The 27,646-nt window shown below is 42.7% G+C and overlaps 1 protein-coding gene across 1 annotated transcript in view; it reads left to right on the plus strand.

The window, feature by feature from the left end:
* The window catches only part of LOC128322440 (arf-GAP with SH3 domain, ANK repeat and PH domain-containing protein 2-like), a 62,330-nt gene that overhangs the window by 10,736 nt on the left and 23,948 nt on the right, over positions 1–27,646 (plus strand). The window contains exons 5-19 of the mRNA XM_053243656.1: positions 1,359–1,408; positions 1,520–1,649; positions 2,781–2,866; positions 4,757–4,832; positions 7,018–7,095; positions 8,180–8,280; positions 9,436–9,505; positions 11,196–11,283; positions 14,143–14,191; positions 16,405–16,568; positions 18,305–18,438; positions 18,855–18,946; positions 20,431–20,620; positions 22,338–22,423; positions 24,758–24,873. Coding sequence (XP_053099631.1) covers positions 1,359–1,408; positions 1,520–1,649; positions 2,781–2,866; positions 4,757–4,832; positions 7,018–7,095; positions 8,180–8,280; positions 9,436–9,505; positions 11,196–11,283; positions 14,143–14,191; positions 16,405–16,568; positions 18,305–18,438; positions 18,855–18,946; positions 20,431–20,620; positions 22,338–22,423; positions 24,758–24,873 — 1,510 coding nt within the window. The remainder of the gene's footprint in view (positions 1–1,358; positions 1,409–1,519; positions 1,650–2,780; positions 2,867–4,756; positions 4,833–7,017; positions 7,096–8,179; positions 8,281–9,435; positions 9,506–11,195; positions 11,284–14,142; positions 14,192–16,404; positions 16,569–18,304; positions 18,439–18,854; positions 18,947–20,430; positions 20,621–22,337; positions 22,424–24,757; positions 24,874–27,646) is intronic.

A 27,646-nucleotide genomic window follows, 5' to 3' on the forward strand; every position in this document is an offset into this window, starting at 1 on the left:
TCCAGAAAATAGGGACAGTTGGAGCCTATGAAATGAACGACAGGTAGATGGTGCAAGGCAGCAGATCAAACTAGACCTGATGTTTAAAAAATGATCAATTTTCTGTCTCTTTAATAAACACAGCTGCTGCTGAAGCAACTAATCTGAATTGAGACGGTGGAGGTTTAACTCCTTCCTCTGTCCTGCAGTTTTGATTAAAGTTGCCCCCTCCCAGCCCCAGCTGCTGTTTGTTCTAGGATGGAAGAATTTATGGGTGCTAAAAGCAGCTTTCCTCCTGAAGGCATGAGCGTAGCATCCATTGGATGAGAAGCCGGCACACCAGCTGGGGAGAAGATGGCACACGGAGAAGCCTGCCCGCCAGCCACCGCCACAAGTAGAGGGGAAAGCGCAGAAGGGTAGGGCTGGAAAGTAGGGGGTGTGGCTTTGGCACTGGGGCATGGGGAGTCCCCCAAACAACTTTGTCCCCAGGCCCCTGGGAGTCTCCCTACGCCACTGCCTGGAGCAAATAGCAATTTGAGGGGGGACTAAGTGCAGGATTGTGGGGAAGGCAGCATTTAACTCATCTCCACCCAGTCCCTGTCTGGACTGGAACCCTCTGTTGCTGCTTTAAAAAAAACAACCATATCTGGTTTGAACCTGAAAGGCAACTGTTTTTGTAGTGAAGACAGAAAGGCAGATGTGAAGAGACAGAGAGAGAATTGGGGGTTTGGCTGAAGAAGCACCTTGGAGTGCAGGGTCTCTCTGAGGATCTGATATGGGGGAGCAAATCTCCTGCCTTGTAAGAGTGCCTGTTTTTTGCTCTGCAGTATTATTTGTACACAGACACTGCAGGTCTCAAGTGGTCTGTCATCCAAAGGAAGCTAGCCTGGCAGAATAAAATAGGAAGCACATAACAGTATGTTATACATCAAGTTCTACATTTCACTTTAATGTATGGGTGTCTTGTAGTCTTTAAACCTGAGTAAGTGAGCTCAAGAACCTATGAAGAATATGAAATAATTGCAAAATTGTTCCTAGCGCATCGCTTTTCCTGAGAATTTTCTCTATGAGCATCCTTAATAGGCATACAACTGTGCCTTTCCATAATGTATCAGAAGTGGTGATGTAAACAGGAAGGGGTCCAGATAAAAGATGTAGAGAATGCACACAGAGCATGACTTTAAACAGAAACTGTGGGAAGGTGGCCTTGAGATGTGATACAAAAACTATGACTGTAACAGACAAGAAGAGCATAGGTGTAACCTTTTCCCATACAGGGAAACTGGACAGTTTAGCAATGTGGGGAGCCTTGGAATAAGGAAGGGAGAACAAACAAGTAGACATGAATCTGTTCTTCAAGTTGTTTTGTTTCTTAACAGGACTTCAAAAAGCCTTTTGAGAAAGCCTGGAAAGACTATGAGAACAAACTGTAAGTGGCCTAATACTTTCCTATTTAGCCAGTGTATCACTACTTTATTTTGAATGGTTCCTTACCACATTTGTACACAGCCATTAATAAAACTCTTTTTCTCTACTTGAGTGCAAAGATTGAGAAAGAAAAACGGGAACTGGCAAAACAGCATGGGATGGTGCGGACCGAGGTTATGGGAGGGGAAATTGCTGAGGAGATGGAAAAAGAGCGAAGGATGTTCCAGTTACACATGTGTGAGGTGAGGCACATCAAAACAGATTTCTGCACATGTTACAGTTTCCTATGTGTGGGAAAACTGTATGCAGATTGCCAAGTTTGGCTTTCCACAATCTGCAGATATGTGATCACAAATGACAGTGTGCAGGTAGTTTACACATGGTTTTCCTGCATAGAAAAGGTATTCCTATAGGAAATTACCCTATGTAAATAAATAAATAAACGGCAGGCTGCCATGTTGGTCAATTAAAAAAAAAAAAATCCCAAACAGACAGCCTAATAGGAACAAGGGAACAACTTTTAACATTCATGGAAAAGCTTTGATGAACTTGAAAGCTTGCGCACTTCTTTGTGATTTTTTAGTTGCTCAAACTTGATGTTAAGCCAAAAAGCCCAGCCTACCCCAAAACAAAACAGGAGATGGGAGAGAAACAGGTATTGCTGGAGATTATGAAGAGTTCAGGTCTGCCATTTGTAAAGGTTTAAGAAGTAGATCATTTTATATAAGAGAAAGGAAGCCACTCCTAATACCGGTTGACAAACAAGGCACTTCTAAGGGCCAAACTAGATGTAATTAGCATCAGGAAGGCTTTTCCAGATCAGGAACATGGCAGGTGGGATTAATTTTCCCCCTGGCCCTGAGGTCCTGACAAAAATTATCGCCACACCAAAGCTGCTCTTTACCATGGGAAGAAACGACTACTATAATAATAGATTTAAGGTGTCCAAATGCAAAGCATTGTGTTGTTTTCTAAGAACAATGGGGGACATGCTGACTAAATTACTCGACAGAAGTCCCATTGAGATTAATAGGACAAGTTAGTAATGACTGACTTTCCCTCTTAATTTCAATGGGACCTTCTGTTAAGTAATGTAGTCAGCATGTCAGCCAATAGTTTTCTTTTAAAATTTATTTACAAGATTAATTCTGTAAATAATGAACAGCCTTGTTTACAAAAGAAAATGTATGACATGTTCTAATTAAGTGCATAATTTGTGGGAGGATAAACCATGCTTTACACAACACTGAAAGAATTAATCACTGCTGCATATTACTTAGCAGTCAAAGACGGGGCCAGTGGGAGAGATAAGCAAACAATACTTTGAAACAAATTGTAAGTCAGCAAGTCAACCATGTACATTTTCCCGCCAGTATCTAATTAAAGTGAACGAAATTAAATCCAAGAAAGGAATTGACTTGCTACAGAACAACATCAATCACTGCAACTCCCAGTTCAAGTAAGTGCAAAGCTTTTCTTTATTCCTATTCCTCGCCATTTTATTTAAAAGAAAAAGTGCTATAGTATCTTACAGATGAACAAATTTAATGTGCCATGAGCTTTTGTAAATATTGGCCTACTTCATACAATTAGTTTATATTTCAGTGTTTTGTTTTGTTTCTCTAGTATGTGTGGTTTTCTACTCTAGGGCATATCTTTTTTTCCTTTTAAGGGTGAACTGTCTTTTCCTCCACAGCAGGCTGCTCAACTGCCACTCTGTTTGGTTGAACAGTTGTAACACTGTTGCTGCAGGCACAGTGACGCATTGTTATGAAAGTAACTTTCATCACTCTTAAAAACAGTTATCAGCTTGACAAGATTTAAGGAAGTTTTGATTTTTGAATGTTCCAGAATTCCAATTCCAGAACATTCTAGCCCATTTAAAATAATAGGGGTGTGTGTGTATGCCAACATTCCACTGCCCGAATAAGGCAGGGAGTAAAAGGTAGAGTGTTCCGTCAAGTCGATTTTGACTCCTTGCGCCCACAGAGCCCTGTGGTTTTCTTTGGTAGAATACAGGAGGGGTTTACCATTGCCTCCTCCCATGCAGTACGAGATGATGCCTTCCTATATTGCTGCTGCACGATATATCTGGGAAACATACCAGCGGGGATTCGAACCGGCAACCTTCTGCTTGTTATTCAAGCATTTCCCCGCCGTGCCACTTAAGGTGACTAAGGCATGGAATACACAGGAGCCTGAGTGCTGTATATATTTTTATCACTTTCAACTTAAACTACAGTATAAGTTACAACTTAGATGGCTTCTCCTCTGTTTACTGATATAGCTACAGTTAGCCAATTTTGTTCTCTTCATGATCCATCCTGATACCTGCATAATGCTAAATAAGCCAGTCATTGCTGGCTGTTAATGTTAATGTTGTTGGTTATGTCCTCAGTATGGGACTGTTGGCAACCATAAGGCCTGCAGCCCACCAGAACTACAGAGTAGGGAGGGGAACTCTGGTAGGGAGGGGAAAGGGAAAGGAGTTGGAGCTCATTAATTATTTCATTATTAGTGAAAATAACTGGTTTGATCTGAGCCATAGGTTCGTTCTTCCCATTAGCTGAAAATAAGGGACAAATGGCATCCCATAAGGAAAAGACAATTTGGGGCTGAAATAAGGGGCACACCTGCTAATAAGTGATTGTTGGTAACCCTAAGGGGCAGTCCCTTACTTAGGACTGCTACACTCAAGGGGACAGATATCTCAAAATCCAACAAATACTGTAAGAACATCAGAATTGCAATGAAGGTCAAGTTCAAAGGTCCCATTTAGCTGGGTCTGCTCACTCCAAGTGGGTCTTCTCTCCACATCCTGCAGAATGAGGTGGGAATGAAGTTGCAGAATGCTACAATGGTCTGTACCATTTCAGACTGCATATGGGGAATACCATGAATGGTCCTCATATTTTTTTTAAAGTCTTGCAAGCAGAAAACTGACATGTATATTAATAAGGTTCTGACCCAACCTTTTGCCTGATGTGCACAGAATTTTTAACATGGCAGATAATTCACAAATGTGATTTTCCCACCAGAGTGGTGCAGTCCATTCTAACTCCTCATTCTGTTGCATGGTTAGAGACCAGGCCTCTGCCTCTAACAGTGACTAACTATGGAAAATGCTCAAGGGAAGCTCACACATAAGGCATAAGCTGTCCTCTACCAATTCCCCCAAGCATGTGGAAGAGGTAGATTGTCTAAGTGGCTCCACTTCTAGCTATTTCTAAGCTAGCTAGGCTAGGGCCATCACTAAGTATGATGGGTGGTGGTTTCAAAACTCAGTACAGTCCAAGTCTAAACTGGGAATATAACATTCTGATTTTGCTCCACAATATTTTTTTGTCAGTTTTTTCCAGGCATGTTTAAAGGCAACAGAGAAGCACAAACTGTTTATAGAGAGTCTTGCCCCTGAGCTCCAGAGTGTGAGTAAACTTCAAAGAGAACAAGGCAGGGGGCAGTGGTGCAGCTTCTGAAGAAACAGTTTTGAGCCACTGGTCATTATTTTTGCATCCTCCTCATAGCACTTTTCAGAGTGTAAAATCATGTTATCATTTTTATTTACATTTTTCTTTACAACATTCCTGCAACCATGACTAATAGAATTACCCAACAATGCTTTTGATATAATGTACCACACATCTTTTCCTCAAAGTCAAAGAGCAGAAAGATGTATATCCTACTCAATGACCAACAGTATCATCATCATCATCAATCGCCCTCCTCCTCATCTTCAAACTGATTGACTGAGAGTAACACTCCAGTTCTTGCAATGACATGAGGGCATGAATCAGAGCAGACTTCTATTTTAGCATGAGTAAATTCCTGGCATGTAGTAACCAGTGTGCTGCAGTGCATGCATTTATCAAGGTGGGATAGTAGAAGATCTCTATAATTGTCATTTCTCAGACCCTCGTCCACATGACTGTTTTTACAGCTAGTTTGGGTATACTGTCTGTGGTATTCTAACACATCCAAGCCCTATTCAGGCACTATATTACATGTGTGCAGTGCACAGATGTCTGTACACCTTTTGTGTGTGAATGATTGTGCATGCACAGAGGCGCTCTTACCCCTGGAATTCGGGATCGAAGTCCAGGGCCTCCACACTCCTCCTCAGTGGGGGCAAATCCTCTTTAGTCTGTCTTGGGTAGTGTGGTTTGTGCCCTCAAGAACCCACATGTTTAAAAAAATGATGCTTAACTTTCCGGCAGAGGCGGGAGGAGCCTCCAAAGGCCTTTAAGTCCAGGCCCAAAAATTGCCTTGGTGTACCTCTGTGCATGCATTCATTTTAAAAATTGAACCTGCATACAGGGCCCCTCAAATGCAAGGTACAGATATGAAATGTACTAAATGTGTGTTGAACATAACGTATGAAGAGGGCTCCAAACATACCCCAAATTGTTTATATTAGGAATAGCCAACATCCAGTCTGTGGACTACACTTGACCCACAAAATTATCTTTTTTGCAAATATATTTTAGCTGGAGGGAGGCTGCTATACCATCTTAGCTTGAAGGGCTTCTGCTGTTCCTACCCCACCCCTTTCCTAGAGATGCTTTCGACTCTTCAGTAGTGATTTATTCCAAGGCCTTTTGGGACAGGGAGCGATCATGTTGTTTTCTATGTAAACTGCTTTGTGCACTTTTGTTGTTGTTGAAAAGCGGAATATAAATAGTCTTCTTCTTCATAACTCCAGCACAGATTCCAGTGGGAAGTGTAATAAGTCCTCTGGAGTCTGCATAACATTCAAGAATGTTGCATAAGTTCTTAGTGCCATCTACTGACAATCTGTGAAAAAGCCATATCTTTGTCAAGTTAGAATAAAATAAAATGGGGGGGGGCACCCCAGCTTCTTCACAGATTGTAAGCCAGATGGTGCTAAGAACTTACACAGTGTACTAACATCAGGTGGAGAGTTAATTAAATATCCTGTCAGAGTTTGCACTAAAGTTGTAGTAAGCCACTCTGGAAAAGCCCCAAAATTGATGCTTGGCTTGAACTGATGACAGGGATACTGCTTCACTGTTTTAACCTGAAGAGGGCTTCTGCTGTTCTATATGCACCCCCTTTCCTAGTACATCAAAAACCTGTTTGCCTCTGGCTGTGGGTAGGAGGGTTACTATTGTAGGTATGAGTGAGGGTAGAGATGCAAGCTACCAAATTAACATGACCTCACAGAAACTGGCCATCTTGCTGAAATTTTGTTCTAAATTATTAAGTCACTAGCAGGGAGCCCCTAAGGGAACATCTAAGATGGTAGATGCCTATTGTCCTAGTTATGTCCTGTACTGAACAACAGGGAGCGTACTTACTTGTAAGAAGCTTGCTGTGCTGTAGAGATTATATATCCCATGCTCAGCCTGAGCTGATCCCTGGCAGCTATGTAGATAGTCTGACAGAACTGGGCATGCCCTTAAAGTTCAGATATCTGAACAGCCATGCTGGAAAGATTTGTGCTAGTGTATCACAAGAGTTGCATGTGGGTGGTGATTGACCTCAGTTACCTTTCAAGTGTGGAATGCAAAACAGGAAGGGAATGCCTACAGAAAGGATTTAGCAGCAGAGAACAACTTTGCTTGATGGGATGTTTGATGTGACTCCTTTCAGATGAAAGCAAAGCAGGAGGAGGAGAAGAAACAATTGTGCTCCCTTCGCGATCAGCTGAAAGTAGCACTGCAGCTAGAGGTAAAACTAGTGAGAGGGCATTTCATTTTGCCAAGGAGAGCATAGAGAGTTGCACTTCAGTTGCTTGATGATGTATCCTAAAGGTCCTCATTGGATGTTGGAAGGGGGACCCAACTTGAGAGTAACCATGTATCAGATCGCTGAGCACAGTTCCTGCTCTGTGTGTGACACAGCATCCTTCACACTGCTGTTGGTTGTGCTGTCAAGTTGGTGTTGACTCCTGGCGACCACAGAGCCATGTGGTTTTCTTGGTAGAATACAGGAGGGATTTACCATTACCTTCTCCCATGCAGTATGAGATGATGCCTTTCAGCACCTTCCTATATCGCTGCTGCCTGATATAGGAGTTTCCCATATTCTGGGAAACATACCAGCGGGGATTTGAACCCTCCTGCTCTCTAGGCAGGTGGTTTCCCTGCTGTGCCATTAGGTTAACTAATGTTAACTAACATTAGACACTGCTGTAGGGAACTATTAATAGCATGATGAGAGCTCAAAGCTCCCATCAGTGGGGAGAAGTTGATGTTGTTTGGTCAAGATAATAACCACCCAACTCTTTTCTCTCTCAGTTTCCTTAGAGCTCTGTGATAAGCACAAGAGAAGGGATATATTACACTGGTGCAGGGAATCAAAGTGAGCTATTGTAGGGTTCCAGGGCTAGTGTCCTAGATCACGTCAGAAGGAATTATCTCTGTTTTACAAAAGCTATTGATGAATGGAAATGGCTGTCTGGAATAATTTTAAGGACATAAAGGTAAAGTAAAGTGTGCTGTTGAGTCATTGTCAACTCCTGGCTCAAATTAGAAGTTGTGGGCAGGCAGAGGAGTCCTGGCCCTTTTACCTTTTGCGATTACCCCCTTAGCTAATGATTTTAGAAGGCTACAGGGGAAAGGATGATATGGTTAAAATTGGGGAGAATTGGACTATTACTTACTAACTTGATTAAGAGCTTTAATACAAGCCCTGGAACATGATCCCACAGATCTTGGATTTTTGTACTCCTGGTTATTAATTGAACGTGTACTGTTCTCAGGAAAAACAGTGAAGTGCTGCAAAAATTGGCATTCTTATTTTTGTCCATCAGGTTCCCCTTAGCAAGCCATTGAGGTACAACATGCACCAACTGCAAGGAAATAAGTGTTATGGCACAGAGAAATCTGGAAGCCTCTTTAAGAAAAGTGATGGGTGAGTCTCTCTCTCTCTCTCTCTCTCTCTCTCTCTCTCTCTCTCTCTCTCTCTCTCTCTCACACACACACACACACACACACACACACACACATATTTTTTTGGCTAGCTTGTTCTGTATAGCTTGTTATTGCTCTCAGCCCCTGCATACCAACTCATAGTTGGTTTCGACCCACTGGGGCATTTGAATTATGTATCCCTGGTATAGGCTGTGATTGTAGCAAGTGCTAAGCAAGATGTATGAGTGAGCTCTGTCTACAGATTGTCATGATGAATGAAAAATATATTCACTAATATTTAGCAAGTTGCTGTTTCAGACAAGCTGTTCTGCTTTAAAAGTGGCTTGTTTTTCTGGCAATGGAAACTGCTGTGGTGTGCTTAACAAGTAAGTGTAGTCTAGCTGCACATATCATTCTTTTCTATTTGCACAAACCCCTTGCTTGACAGAGCTATAGTCTTTTCTGTACTTCTCTAATGATTTCATTGGAATTGGTATTTACTTAGAAGATGTATATGTTGCCCATAGGTTTGCAACTCTAATCTTCCTCCACTCTCTCAGGCAGCTGATAATACAAACACTAGGGACATTCACATGACCAATAGTCCCAGGGTTGGGGGGAGGTGGGGGGAAGGCAGGAGTATTTCTACTTTCCCCCACATGATCTGCCGTCGATTCCCCTCTTGCCATGCTGCATGGCCACACAATCGCCACTACAGCAAGTGGCATGGTGAGAAAGAGGCTAGGAGATGGCTGCACGGCCTCCAGGAATACCACAGTGCACCATGCCAGTAGCACGGTGCATTGTGGCCATTCTAGAGGCTGGGATGCTCCTTCCCCTAGTCTCTATGGTAGGATGGGCTGCCAGCAGTCCGTGCTGTGACACAACCGAGGAGTGGGATAGGAGGGCACACGCCCTCCTACCTCACTTTTAGCCCAGGTTTAAATCCCAGCCTACCCAGCTGAAGAGTGCCAGGATCAGTTCTCATTAGCAGCTCTACCTGGATAAGGCTGCTCTAGCCTAGGTATTGCAGGTCGTAAGTATGACCTCTGAAAGTCGTACATAAACTTACATTGTGTATGGCAGCTTCGTTCGCATACACAAAACCTTATCTTTCCAGTTTCATGTGAAAGGATATGTTTCTTTTACCTTTCAGCTTAAGAAAAGTCTGGCAGAAGAGAAAGTGCACAATCAAGAATGGCTATTTGACCATTTCACACAGCACGGTATGCATCTCATTTCATGGCAGAACATGTTTACTGTAGATGGATCTGAGATTGAGAAGCTTCTTAAAAAACCAGTTATGTAGAAATCAGAATGGCTTTTGGCTACTAAGTATTAAGGGGCTTCCAGAGGTCAACTTTTCTACCAGCCATATTGTGGACCGCAGAAGCAACAGAAAACGTTTTCCAAGGGCTAAGAACAATACCAGCAATGCTTCTGAGCAATAGTTGCTGTTACTCTGCTGATTGTGGCTGGTATATTGGGGTTAGCAGCAATCATTTTGGAGATTGTGGAGGAACTGAATTATCCTTTTGTTACCGACCTGCTGAGAAAACAGTTCCAGAAATAAAAACTGTAATGGCAAGAAGATTCCAAGATGGGCTTCCTGGTGCAGCTAGGTCTTCTGCATGAATATATTGTCCAATATCCTGACTAACGTTGTAAGTGTGCAGCAAAGTGTGCAGCAAAGCATGCATTCAGGGCACTGCCTTCCAGACTAAAGCTGTAGTGGAGTCCATGTGTGTGTTTGCAGATTACCCCTTCCCTCTCAAGCACCTTGCGATACCCAGAAATAAACCTGAGAATTGTATGACCCTCAGGCATATTTCTGGGACGCTTTCCAGCTTAGCCACTCAACAGCAGCAAAATGCTTCCGCTCAGGCAAATCACATTCAAAACGTAAATAGCAAAGCACCCATCAAGGGGAGTGAAAACTAACAACCCCCCAAAACAGCAACTTTTAAACACCAGATATACAACCTTATAACACTATATCGCAGTGATTAAATTCAAAACAAGGCATTGGAGTTATGAGTGGCACCCTGCTGTCAGTGTAGGGGCTGCGGTGTCACAACACAGGAAGTATGGAAGCACACTTCAGAGAGATATCGTGACCGCATTGCAGGGTCTAATCTGGAAAGTGCCCAGGTGTCACAGAGCACTTGATAGGGAAAGGGAGATTGGCAAAAATTCTTCACGCACACAAATGCCACTGCAGCTTTAGTCTGGACGGCAGTGTACTGCATGTACACTTCCTTTGCAGCATTGCTCAGGTTGGCAGGGAATGGCTCAAAATGATTAGGAGAAAAGTAGGAATAAAAAAGGTGAGATGGTTATGGACCCAGTTCCCCTCCCCAGTGTTGCTAATTCCACCCACATTCCATCCCAGCAACTTAATAGAAGTCTATGAATTGGGGAGAAAGAACTTGAAAGCCATGTCTGCCATACTGGGCATGGCACAATCTGTGGTTTTAGATCTGTTTTTTAAAAAAAGACTATCAAGTATTATGACAAACTAGAACTTAAAGATCGTTGCCATTGATCTTATTACTAGGAAGGGAAGGGAAGGCTAGGAATAAAATCATTATAAAGGCAAAAAAAGCCTTTTGAAATTGGAGGTGGGTAATGAGTCATAGCACAGTGGTGTGGACCACATGTTAATATCCAAGGCTTAATGCCAAAATCTCCAGGTAGGGCAGGAAAGGTCGTGCTTCATATGTTGATATGTGTTCAAACCCTTGTGGCCTTACTGGGTTCTGGTGGCCTGAACTTTTTTGTGAAGCAAGGTTTTTATAACTCAATACTATGCTTGCTTTTTGGGATGCACATCCTACTAGATTCAATGGAATTTACTGTATATAGGATTGCAGCTGAATACTGATAGATCTGACTGGCTTTTTTATTATCCATTAGCTAAATCGCCCTCCAGTCAAGCTCAATTTGCTCACTTGTCAAGTGAAGCCAAATGTGGATGACAGGAAGTGCTTTGATCTCATTTCCCGTAAGTCCTATTTCAATTCATGAAACTGAATTGAGGAAATGTTTGATAGGGTGTTTGATAGAATAGCCTGTTTTATGTTCTATATGGAAGGGAACCAACAGTGGCTCAATTTACCATGGGTTCGGAATGGGTAATCCATATGAAGAAAAAGGATGTCACATGTTCTTATCACCACTTCCTGGCAAACCACAGCAGTCAGCAAACCAGCAATAAAACACGCCTGTTTTTTTTCTTCAAGTTAGAATAAAAGTATGAAAAAAGATGAAATTGATGCAGATTGCCAGCAGATGGTGCTAAGAATAAACAGCAACCTATTTCTTCTTTGTGTGAGTTTCCTGTTTTTGATTCCTGTCATAATTTGAGCTGATGTTGGAATAAATTAGTCTGGAAGAGCCCATAGTCTAATATTCTACTTCCAGCCTCATTCCTTGTCCTTGGAGCTAACTTCTCAGTTATGTTTTTCTATAAGAATAGCCCCAGGCGAATAGCTGCGAGGGGATCTTCAGTCCTGGAGCTGGCAAAACCTATGGCCACTGAATTAGATACTGTACCTCTGTGCCAAGCAAGCATAAAAGGACTTGGATTTCAGACTTGGGGTCAGGGATGTAGCTAGAGGAGAGGGGGCCCGTGTTCGCCGCTTTCCCTGGCGGCCCCTCCGATTGAGAGAGATAATGGAAAAAATAGGGAGGGGTGGATCTAGGGGGCCCTCTGAAGCTGGAGGGCCGGGTTCTTTGAACCCATCTGTTCAATTATAGCTATGCCCCTGCTGGGGGTCTACTGCTTCATATTGTTGATCTCTTGTAACCAACTAACTGTCTGGCTAATGTCAGCCAGGGCAAACAATTAAGTTAGAATAAGTGATTTGCTTTTATTCCATTGCCTGCCCTGTTATATTCTTTTAATATGGTAATAAAGCTAATCTCCTGGGTGAGTAAAACTATGTGTTTTGATGGGATGGGGGATGGATTCTAACAAACTTATTTAAGAAACTGTAAATGCCCCTTTCTTCTTTCAGCCAAGATGCTAAAAGAATAAGAAAACTCTTTAGAGAGAAGTTGGATAGCTAGAGAGTGGAAACTGGATGAGTCTTTCCAGATGACAATACATTGCAGGAGGTTGAAAGCATCCTTACAAGTTCAAAGTGCATCTTACTGACCATATTCATGTTCCCATTGGTTTCTGTGTTCCTTCCTATCAAGATTTTATTATCTAGGTACACACTGATCAAGCCACCTAATAAAAACATAAGAACAGCCCTGCTGGATCAGGCACAAGGCCTATTTAGTCCATCATCCTGTTTTACACAGTGGCCCACCAGATGCCTCTGGGAAGCCCACAGGCAAGAGGTGAGGGCATGCTCTCTCTCCTGGTGTTGCTCCCCTGCAACTGGTATTGACAGGCATCGTGCCTCTGAGGCTAGAGATGGCCCACAGCCACCAGACTAGTAGCCATTTGTAGACCTGTCCTCCATGAATCTGTCTCATCCGCTTTAAAAGCCATCCAAGCTGGTGGCCATCACCACATCCCATGGCAAGGAATTCCATAGATTAATTATGCACTGTGTGAAAAAGTACTTCCTCTTGTCAGTCCTAAATTTCCCAACCTTCAGTTTCATGGGGTGACCTCTGGTTCTAGTGATGAGAGAGAGGGAGAGAAATGTATCTCTGTCTACCCTCCCCACTCTACCTAATGGCACAGTGGAGAAGCAACCTGCCTAGGGAGCAGGATGCTGTTGGTTCTAATCCCCACTGGTGTGTGGGAAACTCCTATATTGGGCAGCAGCAATATAGGAAGGTGCTGAAAGGCATCATCTCATGCTGCGCGGGAGAAGGCTATGGTAAACCCAAGAAAACCACATGGCTCTGTGGTTGCCAGTTGTCAACACCGACTCGACAGCACAACCAACACACAGATCAGAGTCTTCTCGCCATTCTCATAGCACCACCTGCCAACCAGTGCTTACAATCTTAAGAAAAACCCGTCCCCTTTTCTATATGACTTTTGTGGCAACTGCCATTTCTTCTAAGAATGCAATCACTGGCCAGCAGGTGGAACTGCAAACATCACACAAATGTCTGATCAGCGTGTGTCCAGAGAATAAGATGGCAACAGGAAGGAGCACAAATGTTTATGGCAACATGTGTACAGTCAGTGACATAGTGTATTGACTATTGCATATACTATTGAATACTACTCTGGAAGGACCTGTGGTGTTTTAATTCCATACCTCAGACAGATCTCTAAACTGAAACAATTGCTCCTGCTATTGGAACTCCTAAGAGTTCCTGTTGCTCAGAAGCTGATTTATATTGTGTCCACTTAGTCCCAGATGTAAACTGGAATAATTAGATCTTCTTCTAATCCAATTTACCAAGTGACATCTGGGATACTGATTTAAGGAGAGAGTTAAAAACTCTCCAGAGGATCCCAGGGACGTCAGAGTGGGTCAGTACTAAGGCTCTAGTCTTGGGCACAATGTGCTAGCATCTCTGATGATGTGTCCTCCTTATACTCAGCCTAATCTACCTCACAATATTGTTGCAAGGATAAAGTGAGAGAACCCCATGTACGCTACCTGAGCTCCAAGTGGGGAAAGGCATAATACAATGTGATGAATAATAATAAATTGACTTTCTTTTTGTGACACATTCAAATTCTAAGTTATGAAAAGAACTATTTTGAGCTGAATTGCTATAGTGACTGATTAATCCAGTTGCTTCATTTTTATATTCATTTAGCTAGATTCAGCAGCCTAGAAGTTTGGGCATATAGAAAGATCTACTTCTGAGCTGTTTTATTTTCTATTCTGTTATTACTTCAAATATAAACTTGTCTTATGGTTCCCACCCTACCTGCTAGATAACCGCACATACCACTTCCTAGCTGAGGATGAGCAAGATTGTGCCATGTAAGTATTGAGGAATGGAGCTATCCCTGAGACAAATGAGATTAATCTGTGAGAAATAATAACCTTTTAATAGCCCTTTGATCTGCAGAGCTGTTGAAGTTACAGAGGCTCTGTCCATTTAGGAAAGAAAAAAAGGCAACCCTAAGGTGAAATCCAGAAATAGAAATGAGCAACCAAGAATTAGCATAAGAATAGCTCTGCTGGATCAGGCCCAAGGCCTATTTAGTCCATCATCCTGTTTCACACAGTGGCCCACCAGATGCCTCTGGGGAGCCCACAGGCAAGAGGTGAGGGCATGTTCTCTCTCCTGCTGTTGCTCCCCTGCAACTGGTTTGCAGGGGATTGAGAGGCATCATGCCTCTGAGGCAGGAGGTGGCCCACAGCCACCAGGGTGCTTTCCAGATTAACCCTTACCACAGTGTCATTACAGATCTGCAAAGTGTACTTCTGTACTTCCTGTGTTGTGACACTGCCATCCCTATGCTGACAGCAAGGTGCCATTCTAATTTCCGATGCCTTATTTAAGATATTTATTGACACGTTACAGTCTTGTTATGTTGCATGTGTGGTGCAAATAAATAGCTGTATTTCCCCGTTGTGGAGTTTTCATAAGACTGCTCTCCTTGTTGGTGGCTTTGCGCAACAGCCTTTATATACGGTTTCAATACGGTCTGCCCAATGCCGAAGCATTTTACCGCTTTTGAGCGGGTAACTGGAAAGCACCCAGACTAGTAGCCATTGATAGACCTGTCCTCCATGAACTTGTTTAAGCCCCATTCTCCTTAGCAAGGTCAAGGTATCTCTGTCTGTATGCACCTTGACCTCCATTATAGTTAAACCAGTTCCAAAACTTTGGGGCTCATAGATGTATGTTGCAGCAGCAGCAGCAACAACAAAAACAAATTGTTTGTTAGCTGCCCCATAACAAATTGTTCGATAGGCCGCTCACAACACAATAAAACATCTAATTAAAACACATAACATAAAACAAGCAAGTTACAATAGAAAATACAAAATACAGTACAAAAGATTTTTTAAAAATCATTTTTGTAAAAGCCTGAGTGAACAGAAAGGTCTTCAGGTGGTGTCTAAAAGAACAAAGAGATGACATTGGGTGAGCCTCACTGGAGAGGCTTTTCCATAGACGATGTATGCATGCATCCCTCTGTTGCCATGGGGTCTGTGATTCAGGTGAGGTCTGACTCCTCACCAGCCCATCTATAAACTAAGATCATCTTCATAGGCCCTCCTTCAGCTGCCCACACAAGCTAGGGAGCGGCAAGTGGCAACTAGGGAAAGGATCTTCACAGCCCTACCTACATTTTCTTTTATCTATTATCTTTTTGGCACCAGGTGAAGACTTCTATGATTTCCCCAGGCCTTTTAATACTTGATTATTGATATAAAGTGTTTAACACACTTTCCCTCTCAAATATGGAGGCACTTAAAACAGCTAACATCAAATCAATGCTTTTCTCTGTTACTACTGCTATGAATACTGCTGCTTTATTGATTAACATCCTGTCTAATACTGCAGAACTGCTCCATGCAATGTGGCAGTGCAGCGTTTAGCAGTTCGGTGTCCTATTGTGCAAACAGTCACACAATGCAATTTGCACTGATCTCTCCTTCCATCAGAAGTGGGAAGTATGACCTTCAGGGCCATATTTCTGGGTGACACTGTGTCACTGACACAGAGCACTTCTGGGGGAAGGGGAGATAGGTGAAAATTGCTTTCCCATGTGTGACCATCCATGCAGCAGGACTCCGGATTTCTAAACGCTGCACTGCCACTTTGCATGATTGACTTTTGCAGCATCAGTCAGAATGCCAGCCACTGTATTTTGTTGTTTGTTACAAATTGTTTCACTGTTATTGTTTTATGTATTTAATTATAAGTTGCCCTAGAAAAATAATTATTTGAAAGGCGGGCTATAAATTACCGTAGTTAAATAAATATATTTTTAAACCCCCACCTATGAGTCAAGTACTTCCTCAGAAACAGCCTCATGCTCATTTATTGCCTTACATCTCTGAGCTTAAGGGAGTGACTCACATGAGAAGGGTCTGTTATAGCTCATGGCTTTTCTTTGGTTTCATGTGCAGCAGTCTGTATAGTCAGCTGTACACAGAGCTGATCTAGCAGGGCTGAAGCCAAGATCTCCAGAAAGGGTGAGGAAACCACCTGACAACTGTTTCTGCCTTCATTGCAGATGGGTATCTGTGCTCAGCAACAGCAAAGAAGAGGCCTTGAATGTGGCATTCAAACAGGCACCAGGCAGGGAAGGGTGCAGCATGGAGGACCTGACTGGAGCAATTATTGAGGAGATAAAGCGCATGCCAGGAAATAGCGTGTGCTGTGACTGCTCAGCACCAGGTACTGAAGGGGATTGTGGCTACTCCCCATTTTGCCCCTGAACAAAGTCTTGGCACACAACAGCACACAGACATGCCTAGTACCTAAACTGCAGAAATATCAAGCATGCATGACATACAAGCACCATCCTTTGCTTTATTGGTTAGCTTTATTTCAGCTTAAGTGGCGCAGCAGGGTAATTCTTGACTAACAAGCAGAAGGTTACCAGTTCGAATCCCCGCTAGTATGTTTCCCAGACTATGGGAAACACCTATATTGGGCAGCAGCGATATAGGAGCATGCTGAAAGGCATCATCTCATACTGAGTGGGAGGAGGCAATGATAAACTCCTCCTGTATTCTACCAAAGACAACCACAGGGCTCTGTGGTTGGCAGGAGTCGAAATCGACTTTATATTTTATACTTTAGCAGCAAGACCCAGTATCTTCTATGTTATACCATCCAACAGCTTCCCAGTCTGAGGTCTTACTGCTCCAACTGGCCCCAGTCTGGACACCTGGAAATTTTTCACTCCTGGCTTTTAGCTCACATCTCCTCCAGAATGGAGGTGTGCGTTCACATCTCAGCCAAATTTACGCCGAAGTTCGTGCGAGCAAACGGGAAGCACTTCACACACAATTCAGGTTTTTAATTGCATGTAAAGTATAGCCCGATTTATATCCTGCATTAAAAAAATCACTGTTTGTATTGGTTTTGGGGGACAACTTTGAACTCGCAGTAAAGCTTGTTGACTTGGAAAGCTTCTGCAGTCACTATGGATGCACCAGAAACTTCAGGAACTAGGTTCTACTGTGAACTGTAACTTTATATAGCCAGACTTTACCATCTGTTTTACTCTCAAAAAGAACATTAACAGATTTTGCTGTACTTCACTGTGGCCAAAAAAAAAAAAGGCAAAAAGCCAAAGTGAATATCCATAAACAAAGAAGGAGATTTTAATCACATATGAAATTGAAGTATTTAGGCATCTTACTTAAAGACTGGGGCAAGGATATCCCTAGATTAATGTGGTAATTAATAGGTATGAAAATACCCAGAAAGCATGTTAATGAGCTCAAATGTGCAGATTATATAATTTTCTCTATCTAGAAGAAAAACTATCCAAAGCACAAATATTCTACAAAGGAGGCAGAGAAAGACATGAAGGGATATTACTTAGAACAGAACAGAACTTTATTATGGTCATAGACCAATATACAATTACTTATACAAATATATATATTTAAATATAATTATATTATTTATGTAAATTCTATTAAATATAGATTTAATTTAATCTATGCAAATTTAATTTAATCTATGCAAAATGACTTTGCCCGGTCAATGCAGGCCTCACCAACTAATATTTTATATTTGAACAATGGGTAGTTTGTGCATTAGGAACATGGAGTTCTGTGCTGCTGTTTGTATTGGCTTTATATATCCCCTGCATTGATGAAACATGAAGGAGGGGTATATACAACCGTGGCCTATGTGGACCTACATACCTTGCATTGACCACAGTGTCAAAGCTCAGCCTCATTTATTCTCTCTCATATTCTCTGATAGTATTAGCTGTATGTTTTTTGTTTGTTTTTATAATCTTATTGAAAACCTGAAGCTAATTGTTTCTTAAGAAAGGGAAATTGGGTTGTAGTCTAGTGCCAGTTTTGAGAATGACCACAGGTAATGAGAAGATGTCCTGAGATGATCCCCCAAGATGGTGACACTAACAAGTATGTTTTCTCACTCCACAGATCCTGCATGGCTCTCCATTAATTTTGGAATACTGATCTGCATTGAATGCTCTGGGATTCACAGAGAGATGGGTGTTCACCACTCCCGCATCCAGTCACTAGCCTTGGACAAGCTGGCAACTTCAGAACTGCTTGTAAGGAGCTGACTTTATTCCACAAGACCCCCTTCTTTGCTGACTGTATTGCCCTTTCCTGATACAGCTGAATTATCATCTTTGTTAAGTCAGTTTTGGAGACAACGTTCTTTGAAATTGCAAAGGCTTGTACTTTTCTCTTTACTCACTCATCCCACCCCCGGCCTTTTTTGCATTCTGACACTCTTAACTTGTACATCCTTCATGGCCTTTTCTCTCCTATTCACCCAGTATTGGTGTCCATGATTTCTTCCCTCCGTTATCCTTCCTATACAATTTAAGTTTAGTAGGACAGCTGCTGATCAACGTTGCCACAATTCAAAAGTTCCCAACTCTGACTTGCCCTTCTCCACCCCAGTTCCCACATTGCTGTGAATTGTTTCACTGTATTAAACTTAATCTTATTTGTTTTGCAGTTGGCTAAGAATATTGGGAATGCACGATTTAATGACATTGTAGAAGCCAATCTTCCCAGTTCGTCTCCAAAGCCTGCTGCTGACAGTACTATGTAAATAATCTTTCTTTTCTTGATTATGGGGAGAGGGAAGGAAAAAAATGAAGTCATAATCCCTGAAGTCAGATTAGAAATAATTGCATTGTGTCATCTGAGAGATCACCTAATTTATTGTGACATAAACATTTGTAGGGCTTATTTAATCAGTGCATGAAGTGATTATATTATGAGAATTAGTAATTCTGAAAAAAAATGAAGATTAAACAAAAAGCAATTGAGATTATTATATACCTTTTTCTTTTATGTCAGAGCTATGTAAGGCCTTACAATAAATACTAAATTATTATTATTTATTCGATTTTTTCTATACCGCCCTTCCAAAAATGGCTCAGGGCAGTTTACACAGAGAAATGATACATCAATAAGATGGATCCCTGTCCCCAAAGGGCTCACAATCTAAAAAGAAACATAAGATAGACACCAGCAACAGTCACTGGAGGTACTGTGCTGGGGTGAATAGGGCCAGTTAATCTCTCCCTGCTAAATAAAGAGAGTCACCACGTTAAAAGGTGCCTCTTTGCCAAGTTAGCAGGGATTAGGGGTTAGGTAAAGTACAGAATCATTAGATAAATGGGAGAAAATAACAAATAAACATAAAACAGCATAATCTCCTATCTTGTATTTCCTGTCAACAGTAGGTAGATTATGCCAAACTAGCTTTACAGAGATATGCAAGCCAAATTCAGACATTGTGTTGTATATCTGTACATGTTTTTGTGTGAATTCATTCATTTAAAAAGTGAATCTGGATACAGGCTCCATCAAGTGCAGGGTACAGATAGGAAGTACATGCTTTGAACAAGTGTGAATAACTGTACATACAATACAGATTTGTACTTGGTACATAAATTGTATGTGTGTGGAACATAATTTGTGAATAGGGCTCTACTTCATTCCTTTTTCCACATGTGGCAATTATTACCTTCATCATGTGGGTTAAATGAGAAAGAATGTGCATTCTAGGTGCAAGTTGATACCTAATGGATTCTGCCTTGGGGCTCGTCCAGACACTGACTTCCTGAATTCCCGTTTCTGTGTAGAAAAACAGGTGTATAGGAAGCATCTCACTTTTTATCCTGACCCACCCCACTCCAGATGAGAACAGAAACCCTGTTTTGCACACAGCATAGCCCCACAGCATAGACCCTTCTTAGCCATGTGAACTGGTAAAAACATTCTGATTATAGAGACCAAGAACACTAAAAATGTACTACTTTGGTTTTTTCTGGCTGGAGTCATTGGTCTATATATGGTCTTTGAATTACATTTGAAATTTGCAAGACAAAACACTTGAAAATATATTTAAGGCAAAAAGCAGCTTGGTGGGGAAAGAAACCGAACAGGCCTCTGCTGGTTTCTTGGGGCTTGGACTTCTGCTGATTGTTAGCAGCTTTTCTGCTGCTACTTATTGAGGTGGATTTGTGCTGCTTGGAATCTGTGGTTTCCTCTCTGAGTTACTTTGCCCTGAATAATTTCAGGACCCTTCGGAAGGATTTCATCATTTCCAAGTACGTAGATAGGAAGTATGCCGCTCAGAGGATCACTGGGAGCCCAGCTGCCAGGCTCAAAGACTTGCAAGATGCTGTCAGAGAGAAGGATGTATTTGTCTTGCTTCAGGCATATGCTGAAAAGGCGAATTTAAGTGAGCCCATTTTGGAGTCCAGCCAGGTGAGTGAGCTAATAGAACAGTCTTTAATGAAGCCATGCTGCATGATACGTTAAGCTTGCCATTAAGCCTGTCATACTTAACTTTTCTCTAGCAAAAATGAACTGTGGAGGGCTTGATCCAGAAAGTTAAATAATAAATTTATTTCCTAGCCAAATAGCAGCTATGTGTGGCCTCAATCTAGACTGAGACTATGGTGTGAGCAAAGGATTGAGAACACCATTTTCTGTGGCATGGTCCCAATCTGGATTGGGCCTTCAGGCTCTTATTAATTAGAGAAAAGACAAGCACACTAGCCCTAATAGTGTGCTTAATATACACATATAAACAAGAGGGCTCTGGTTTCTGAATTATATACTAAGGTGAATTGCCAGCCTGTAATAACTCAATATTATTGATTATTTGACTGTTGTTTTAAGGCCATCGGCTTTCATAATAAGGAAACATAGCCATTTCCAGTTCTTCCTTTTGATTCAATTTCCCCCAGTCATTAAGGTCCTGCACACAACCAAATGAGGCAGAGGGAGCTTGAGGGAAGGCAGGAAGCTACCTTCCCACTCCCACACAACTGTGGGAGCCCAATTAGGGCTCCACTGCCCATGCACCATAGCAGTGTGGTGGCGAGACAAGCAGCAATAAGAGTGGGGGAGGAAGCTGGGTCACCAGGAGTCTCACAATGCACCGGGCAAGCAGCACAGTCCATTGGGAAAGCTCTGTGATGCTTGGCTGCTCCTTCCCCCCAGCTCTATTAATATTAAGATGGCTGGTGGCAGCACGGCAACCCACAGGACCATCAAATGAAGTAGGAGGTACATGCTTTGCAATCAGGGCTACCCAGGGGAGGAGCGGCGGGATTGGGAGTGATCCCAGGGCTTCACATGACCAGCCCTACCTGGGCTATCCCAGTCCTATATAGGTAGGGCTGGTTGTGAGAACGGCCTTACTGTATGTGAGTGTAAGGAAGCTGAAGAAGGGGGCGGGAGGGCAATTCCCAAAGGTTCTGATAATAGAACTATTAATGATATTAATAGTTTATTCAATATTGCCTGATGAGTGGCTCTTCTTCAGAGGCAACTTAAGTAATTACTTATCTCTCTGGGGATAATACCCCACACCAACAGGAATATTTCAATTCATTATTCTTTTATCTGATAGGTTTTTGTTTTTTTTAAGGGGAAAGCAATAGCAGGTGACTCCAAGGTTGATTAGAAGATGGGTGAGAGAGAGGGGCTGCTTAGCCCAGTCAGCCATTTGTTAAGAATGGCAGACTCTTCCTGACTGGAGGTAGAAAGCAGCTTGAGGGGGGCATTTAATGCACAACATGTAGCTTTGCATTCAGTTTCTGCAAGAAATCTGTTATTGCAAAATGTCACTCAGGAGCCTGAAGCTTTTGCTCTGAAGTGTTTCCAGAGAGTGGTTTAGTTTAGATGAACTCCCAGAGTAGTGCTTCCCATTTTCCTAAAGGTAAGCAATGGCTAGAATTTCTCTGATTTTCAAGGGGACGTTGGACAGGGCCGGACTGGAGGCACCGAGAGGGCGATGGAATGTATGTGGGGAGGGTGCCGGGTTTTGAGGAGAATGGGTATTTAAGGGTGGGAGTATTCATTGCTGCTGAGTGTGGTGGGGTGCACCGGGAATATGCCCTGTTGCCCTGTGGGACAGTCCGAGCCTGGGTGGGGAAGAATTGCACAGTCACTATGTGTCTGTTCTTGTTTAAAGGAACCTGGGGAAACACTTCTCCATCTGGCAGTTCTAATATGTGACCGAACCTCTTTGCATATTGTTGATTTTCTGGTGCAGAACAGGTAAGCTCACTTTGCAGGCCTGTAAGATAAATCAAATTAGGCAAGACCTACTACTGTATTCCCCCCCACCCCCGAAAAAAAAGACAAGAACAAATGAGAGATTCTTGATTAATAGCACTGAAGACTTTTCTCTCTGACTCAGTAAGAAAGGGCCTTTGACATGCTCCCTATATATATTCCCTACAAAGTGGCCTCTGTATTGTCCTGAAAAAAATGGCATCTTAGATTGAGGAAGCCTCACCTCTTTTGCCTTTTTGAAGGTTGTCTTCAGCCACTATGTGGTGGGTTTTTTGTTTCTTTTACAGTAGTACCCTTCCACTGCAACATTTCATCCAAACCCTTGAACAATTCTGAAATTGTTCAATCTAATCAGAATCTAATATAATCTCAACAGAAATCTAATTTGGTGACTTGGAACTCCTTCACTGCATTCTAGCTCTTCAGACGGTTCACAAATGCTTGTACATTGCTGGATCTTTCATTGCTCTCAGTTGGATGTGAGAACTAGCTCCACTGAAAAGCATTACATCAGAAGTGCTATGGAAGCCTGTCTATGATGGTTCATGCACTTGGGCAAGTCCCTTTGGGGCTTCAGTCATTCAGCTATGATGAAGATTCATGTGTGAACCAGCTCCAGGCTGAAAGCCATGTAATATACTGCTGCTCTGTCTTCTGAGACAGTGACAACCCCTAAACACTGTTGACAGTAGATGGTTGTGTTGTTCTTGGGAAAAATTGTTCATATGTATATTTATGTGCTTATGTAATTAGATAATGGGCCAAACTACATAGTACATTGAGCGTGTAATTTGACTCAGTGAGTGCCCCCCCACCCCACTGCTCATCATTGGGGGGTGGGGAAATAACCAGGACAATCAGAATTGGGAATATGGTGTGAAGGGAGGGGGAGTTTAGCTCTTTCCCTTGCACTGCAATCTCAATGAGAATTTGCCCCCGGAGGAGTTGTCTACAAGGAAAATTCACACACAAATAAATATGTGAGAGTGTGTGTGCGTGCACACGTGCACATTCTTTCTCTCTCTCTCTCTCCCCCCCCTCCAATTTTGTGATTCTAATTACAGCGTGATTCCAGTTTCATGCTGTATTTCAGTATCAGATAAGGCTGACATAATAGCACCACTTTTCACATTTGCATGGCTACGTACCAGGCAGGCATCCCAACCCATAACTCTAACCAGACCACCACAGTGAGAGAGAGAGGGAGGGAGGGAGGGAGAGAGAGAATCTATGCATTCAGCATAATATAAACAGCTGGATCAGCGATGGGTGGATATGTGTGTGATTCCAATTTCACGCTGTATTTCAGTATCAGATAAGGCTGACATAATAGCACCACTTTTCACATTTGCACGGCAAGCAGCTATGTACCAGGCAGGCATCCCAACCCATAACTCTAACCAGACCACCAGAGAGAGAGAATCTATGGATTCAGCATAATATATAACTTGTTGACAGAGGTAGCATATAAACAGCTGGATCAGCGATGGGTGGTTATGTGTGGGTGGATGAGTGGGTGGAATTAAACTTATCTACTGAAGGGAACTGATGGCCCTATTGATAGCAGGGCTTATTTCCTCAGCTGATTTAAAAAAAAATCTAATTCTAGTGAAGCAGATGACATCTGCTATTGTGCTTGAAGTTCTGGCAGAAGTGGCAAGGCCCAGGTCTCCCTGCCTCCTGCTTCTGTGCAGTTATTAATTCTATAGAATAGGAGCAGTTACTCATATTTACCCCATAATCCCTTGCACAGCCATCCTTAGATTTACTAATTATGTTTCTAAAGGAGAGAATTTTTGGCCACTGTATGTTGTGATGCATGTATACTTATTGGAAGTGTGTGGATGTTAGCAAGGTGCAGTTGTTTGTGGACGCTGGCCAACATCCTCTGAAGCAAAGAAAGCATTTGCACAGCAGTAGTGTCCCCACCTCTGAAGTATGGGTAATCGGGGGGAGGGGGAGGATATTTGCCAATATCCTCTTCCCCCAGAAGTACTCTAAAAACATACACCATTTTGTCTGTGAGGAGACATTATGCCTTCAGGAATATAACTGTGCATTGCTCAAAGCACTTCTGGGGGAAAGGGTGTTCAAGGAAAACCACACACCCCATGCATGCAAGCACCCACCCTTCAGAAGCAGGGTGCTTACCTCTGTGTATGTGCTTCCTTTGCTTCATGGGCACAGCTATAGTCAGGACATCAGCCACTGGCTCTACTCCATATTTAATACTTAACCAGGGAAACCAGGTAACTTGACTTGCCCCTCTTACAAAATGAAGCTGTCTAATGAAACTGATGATGATCTCTCATCTAGTGGAAGCCTGGTGAAGCAGACATCCAAGGGAAACACTCCTCTTCATTACTGCAGCCGTCACAATAAATCTGAGTGCATCAAACTCCTTCTGCGAGCCAAAGCTAAGATTGGTATCAGTAAGTGGCTACCAAACAGGAATGATTCCTTGAATTAGGAGGGGACAGACTTTGTTCCTTAGATTCTTATCTGTACATTTCACTGTATCACTACGTGATCTGTGTACCTCTGATATTTTAATTTTCCTCCTTTTTGCTCATCATTTGGTTTTTTCCTATATGGGTACCCAGTGGCGCTCTTACCCCTGGATTTCGGGGCCAAAGTCCAGGGCCTCCACACCCCCTTGGGGCCCCCAAATCCTCTTTAATCTGTCCTGGGTGGTGTGGTTGCGGCTGGCCTACACTGCGTTGAGATTGATTGTGACCTGTGCCAGGTGCTTTAGAGACAGAGAAGAATGAGGAAAGAAATATGTGGGATGGGACTATGTTAAGTTGTGTATTGAAATGTTTCGATCTATATTCTTACATTCTTGTGAGTTCAGTTGCTGTTTGTGCCCTCAAGAACCCACGTGTTCGTTTATTTTTATTTTATTTTATTCGATTTCTATACCACCCTTCCAAAAATGGCTCAGGGCTATTTACACAGAGAAATAACAAATAAATAAGATGGATACTTGTCCACAAAGGGCTCACACCAGCAACAGTCACTGGAGGTACTGTGCTGGGGGTGGATAGGGCCAGTTACTCTCCCCCTGCGTAATAAAGAGAATCACCACTTTAAAAAGGTGCCTCTTTGCCCAGTTAGCAGGGGACTAAACACACACAGTATTAAAAAATACTGTGTGTGTCACAGTGTATGTGTGTTTGTGTAGGTGGATGATGCTTAACTTGCAGTGGGGAGTGGGGGCCCCCAGTACTTCTCTAGCTGTGATTATACCACTGCTATAGCACTTTTTAGAGATTTACTTGCATTTGTCAGTCCCACCGACATCAGTGGTATAAGTGCAAGTACACTGCTTAAGTACTTTGTGCAGTTTGACGAATATAGTTGTAGGTCTGTGTTTTGCAGAGCCTTGCCTGATGAGCTGCTTCAGTGTATTTGCTAGCAGTAAACCACATAATCCCTGCCCTGTTTTGGTATCCTTCTGAGGCACAGCATAGGTAGATCATTCTATACATTGTCAGAAAGGGGTTTCTCCTCTCATTTCATGTTACTTTCTGGGAAACTTTGCCCATAGTAACTTTTCCATACTAGCGGTTTGTTCTAGAATTGACATCCTTTTTTCACTCAGTTTTTACAGGATTTTTGAAAAGTTATTTCTTATTTCTACAAATTTTGCAACTGTGATATAAAAAAAAATTTAAAAAATAATAATGAGCAACTAGCTGAACCCGACACATAACATCTGCACCCTAGTTCTCCCTGTCTCTTATCCTTCCCCCACTCCCTGCCGCCTTAAACTTCCCTCTGCCATCTGGGATGGCAGCGGAGCAAGCAAAACCTCCTTACTTGTGCCTTGCCTCCCAAATGTCTCAGACTTGGCAATAGAAAGCCCTCAGCCTTCCCCCACTCACCTGGCCTTCCTTGCCCCTGCTTGGCTTCCACCTCCACTTGCCTGATCTTTCCTTCTTCTGCTTGCCCGGCTTTTTTCTCTTGCGTGTGTCAGAACTCCACACACACCCTGCTGCTGCCATGGCCGCTTCCTATCTGTGTTTCCTCCTCCTCCAAGCATGGCCCATGTTCTCATTGGTCACGGCTGTGGCAGCGGCTGGACTTGCCACGTACAGCCTTAGTATATTATATAGATAGATAGATTGATCTGGCTTAAGAGGGGAAAGCAGTAATTAAGCTTGCCCCATTCCCCAGAATAGGATCAGACTAATTAAGGGCACTTTGGGATTGTCATAGCCACAGCAAATGAACAGGAAACAGCTAATTAGCTGATTTAAAAGAAAGAAACAAGGAGGAAGCTACTAACTAAAGGATAGTTGTAGAGTGGACCCTTACAGCTCAGTGGGACTTACTTCTGAGTGAATATATAGTAAGAGCTTGCTCATTGGAACAGGCATTACTGGGCTGTTATGAGGGAAAAGTGCTATGTGGAAACACCATTTTAATTCTTCTTCCCACCAGTTATGGAAAAGCACTACAGTGCCTTGTTCCACGCTAAAGCTCCCTAGTGTGGAAGCAACCTTGCTGAGGGCAAAAGTGCAAGACTGTGAATGTGAAAAAGACTCCCCTATAGCCACATTCCACAGAAATTTAATTGTGATGGCATTACTTTCAAATTTAGGACCACAGACTCAGTCCAAGCCCCAACCACACCTGAGGCAGTTTAACAAAGCATCACCTCACCAGCTCACACAGGTGCTCCAAATGCTGCTTTCCTCCATGCAACAGCATGCAGAGTATACTATGCACCATTCCTCTCCCCATCTTGCAGAGGGGGAGAAGCTCATTCCTCCTCCTCTCCCCCACCAATGTAGTAGGAGTTTTTCTCCTCCTCTCCCTTCCCTTCCCCTGTTGCTATTGATCTGCCGCTTCCTCCCACTCTCTGGCTTTTAGGAAGGTAAAGGGTTAAGCAGAAGAGAGTGTGGAGGAGTCGAGTGATAGTCTAGATAGTAGGGTTGCCATATTCAAGCTTCCCAAATCCGGGTGGCCTAATTTGCATACTATACAAATTATGTGGCAATTAATTTGCATTTATTTATTTGACAGATATGTTTACTTTCCCCTCCTTCTCTGCCCCCACCCCATGTGATATGATCCAGAGTAAAATCCAGGCAATCCGGGCAGTGCATTTGAAATCTGTGTAAATCATGGTGGAATTTAGCAGCTGGGTGGAGGAGCCAAAATCCGAGGGCTATCCTAAATTCTGGGGGACATGGCAAC

Source organism: Hemicordylus capensis, chromosome 4 (assembly GCF_027244095.1).
Source record: "Hemicordylus capensis ecotype Gifberg chromosome 4, rHemCap1.1.pri, whole genome shotgun sequence".
NCBI classification, from domain to species: Eukaryota; Metazoa; Chordata; class Lepidosauria; order Squamata; family Cordylidae; genus Hemicordylus; species Hemicordylus capensis.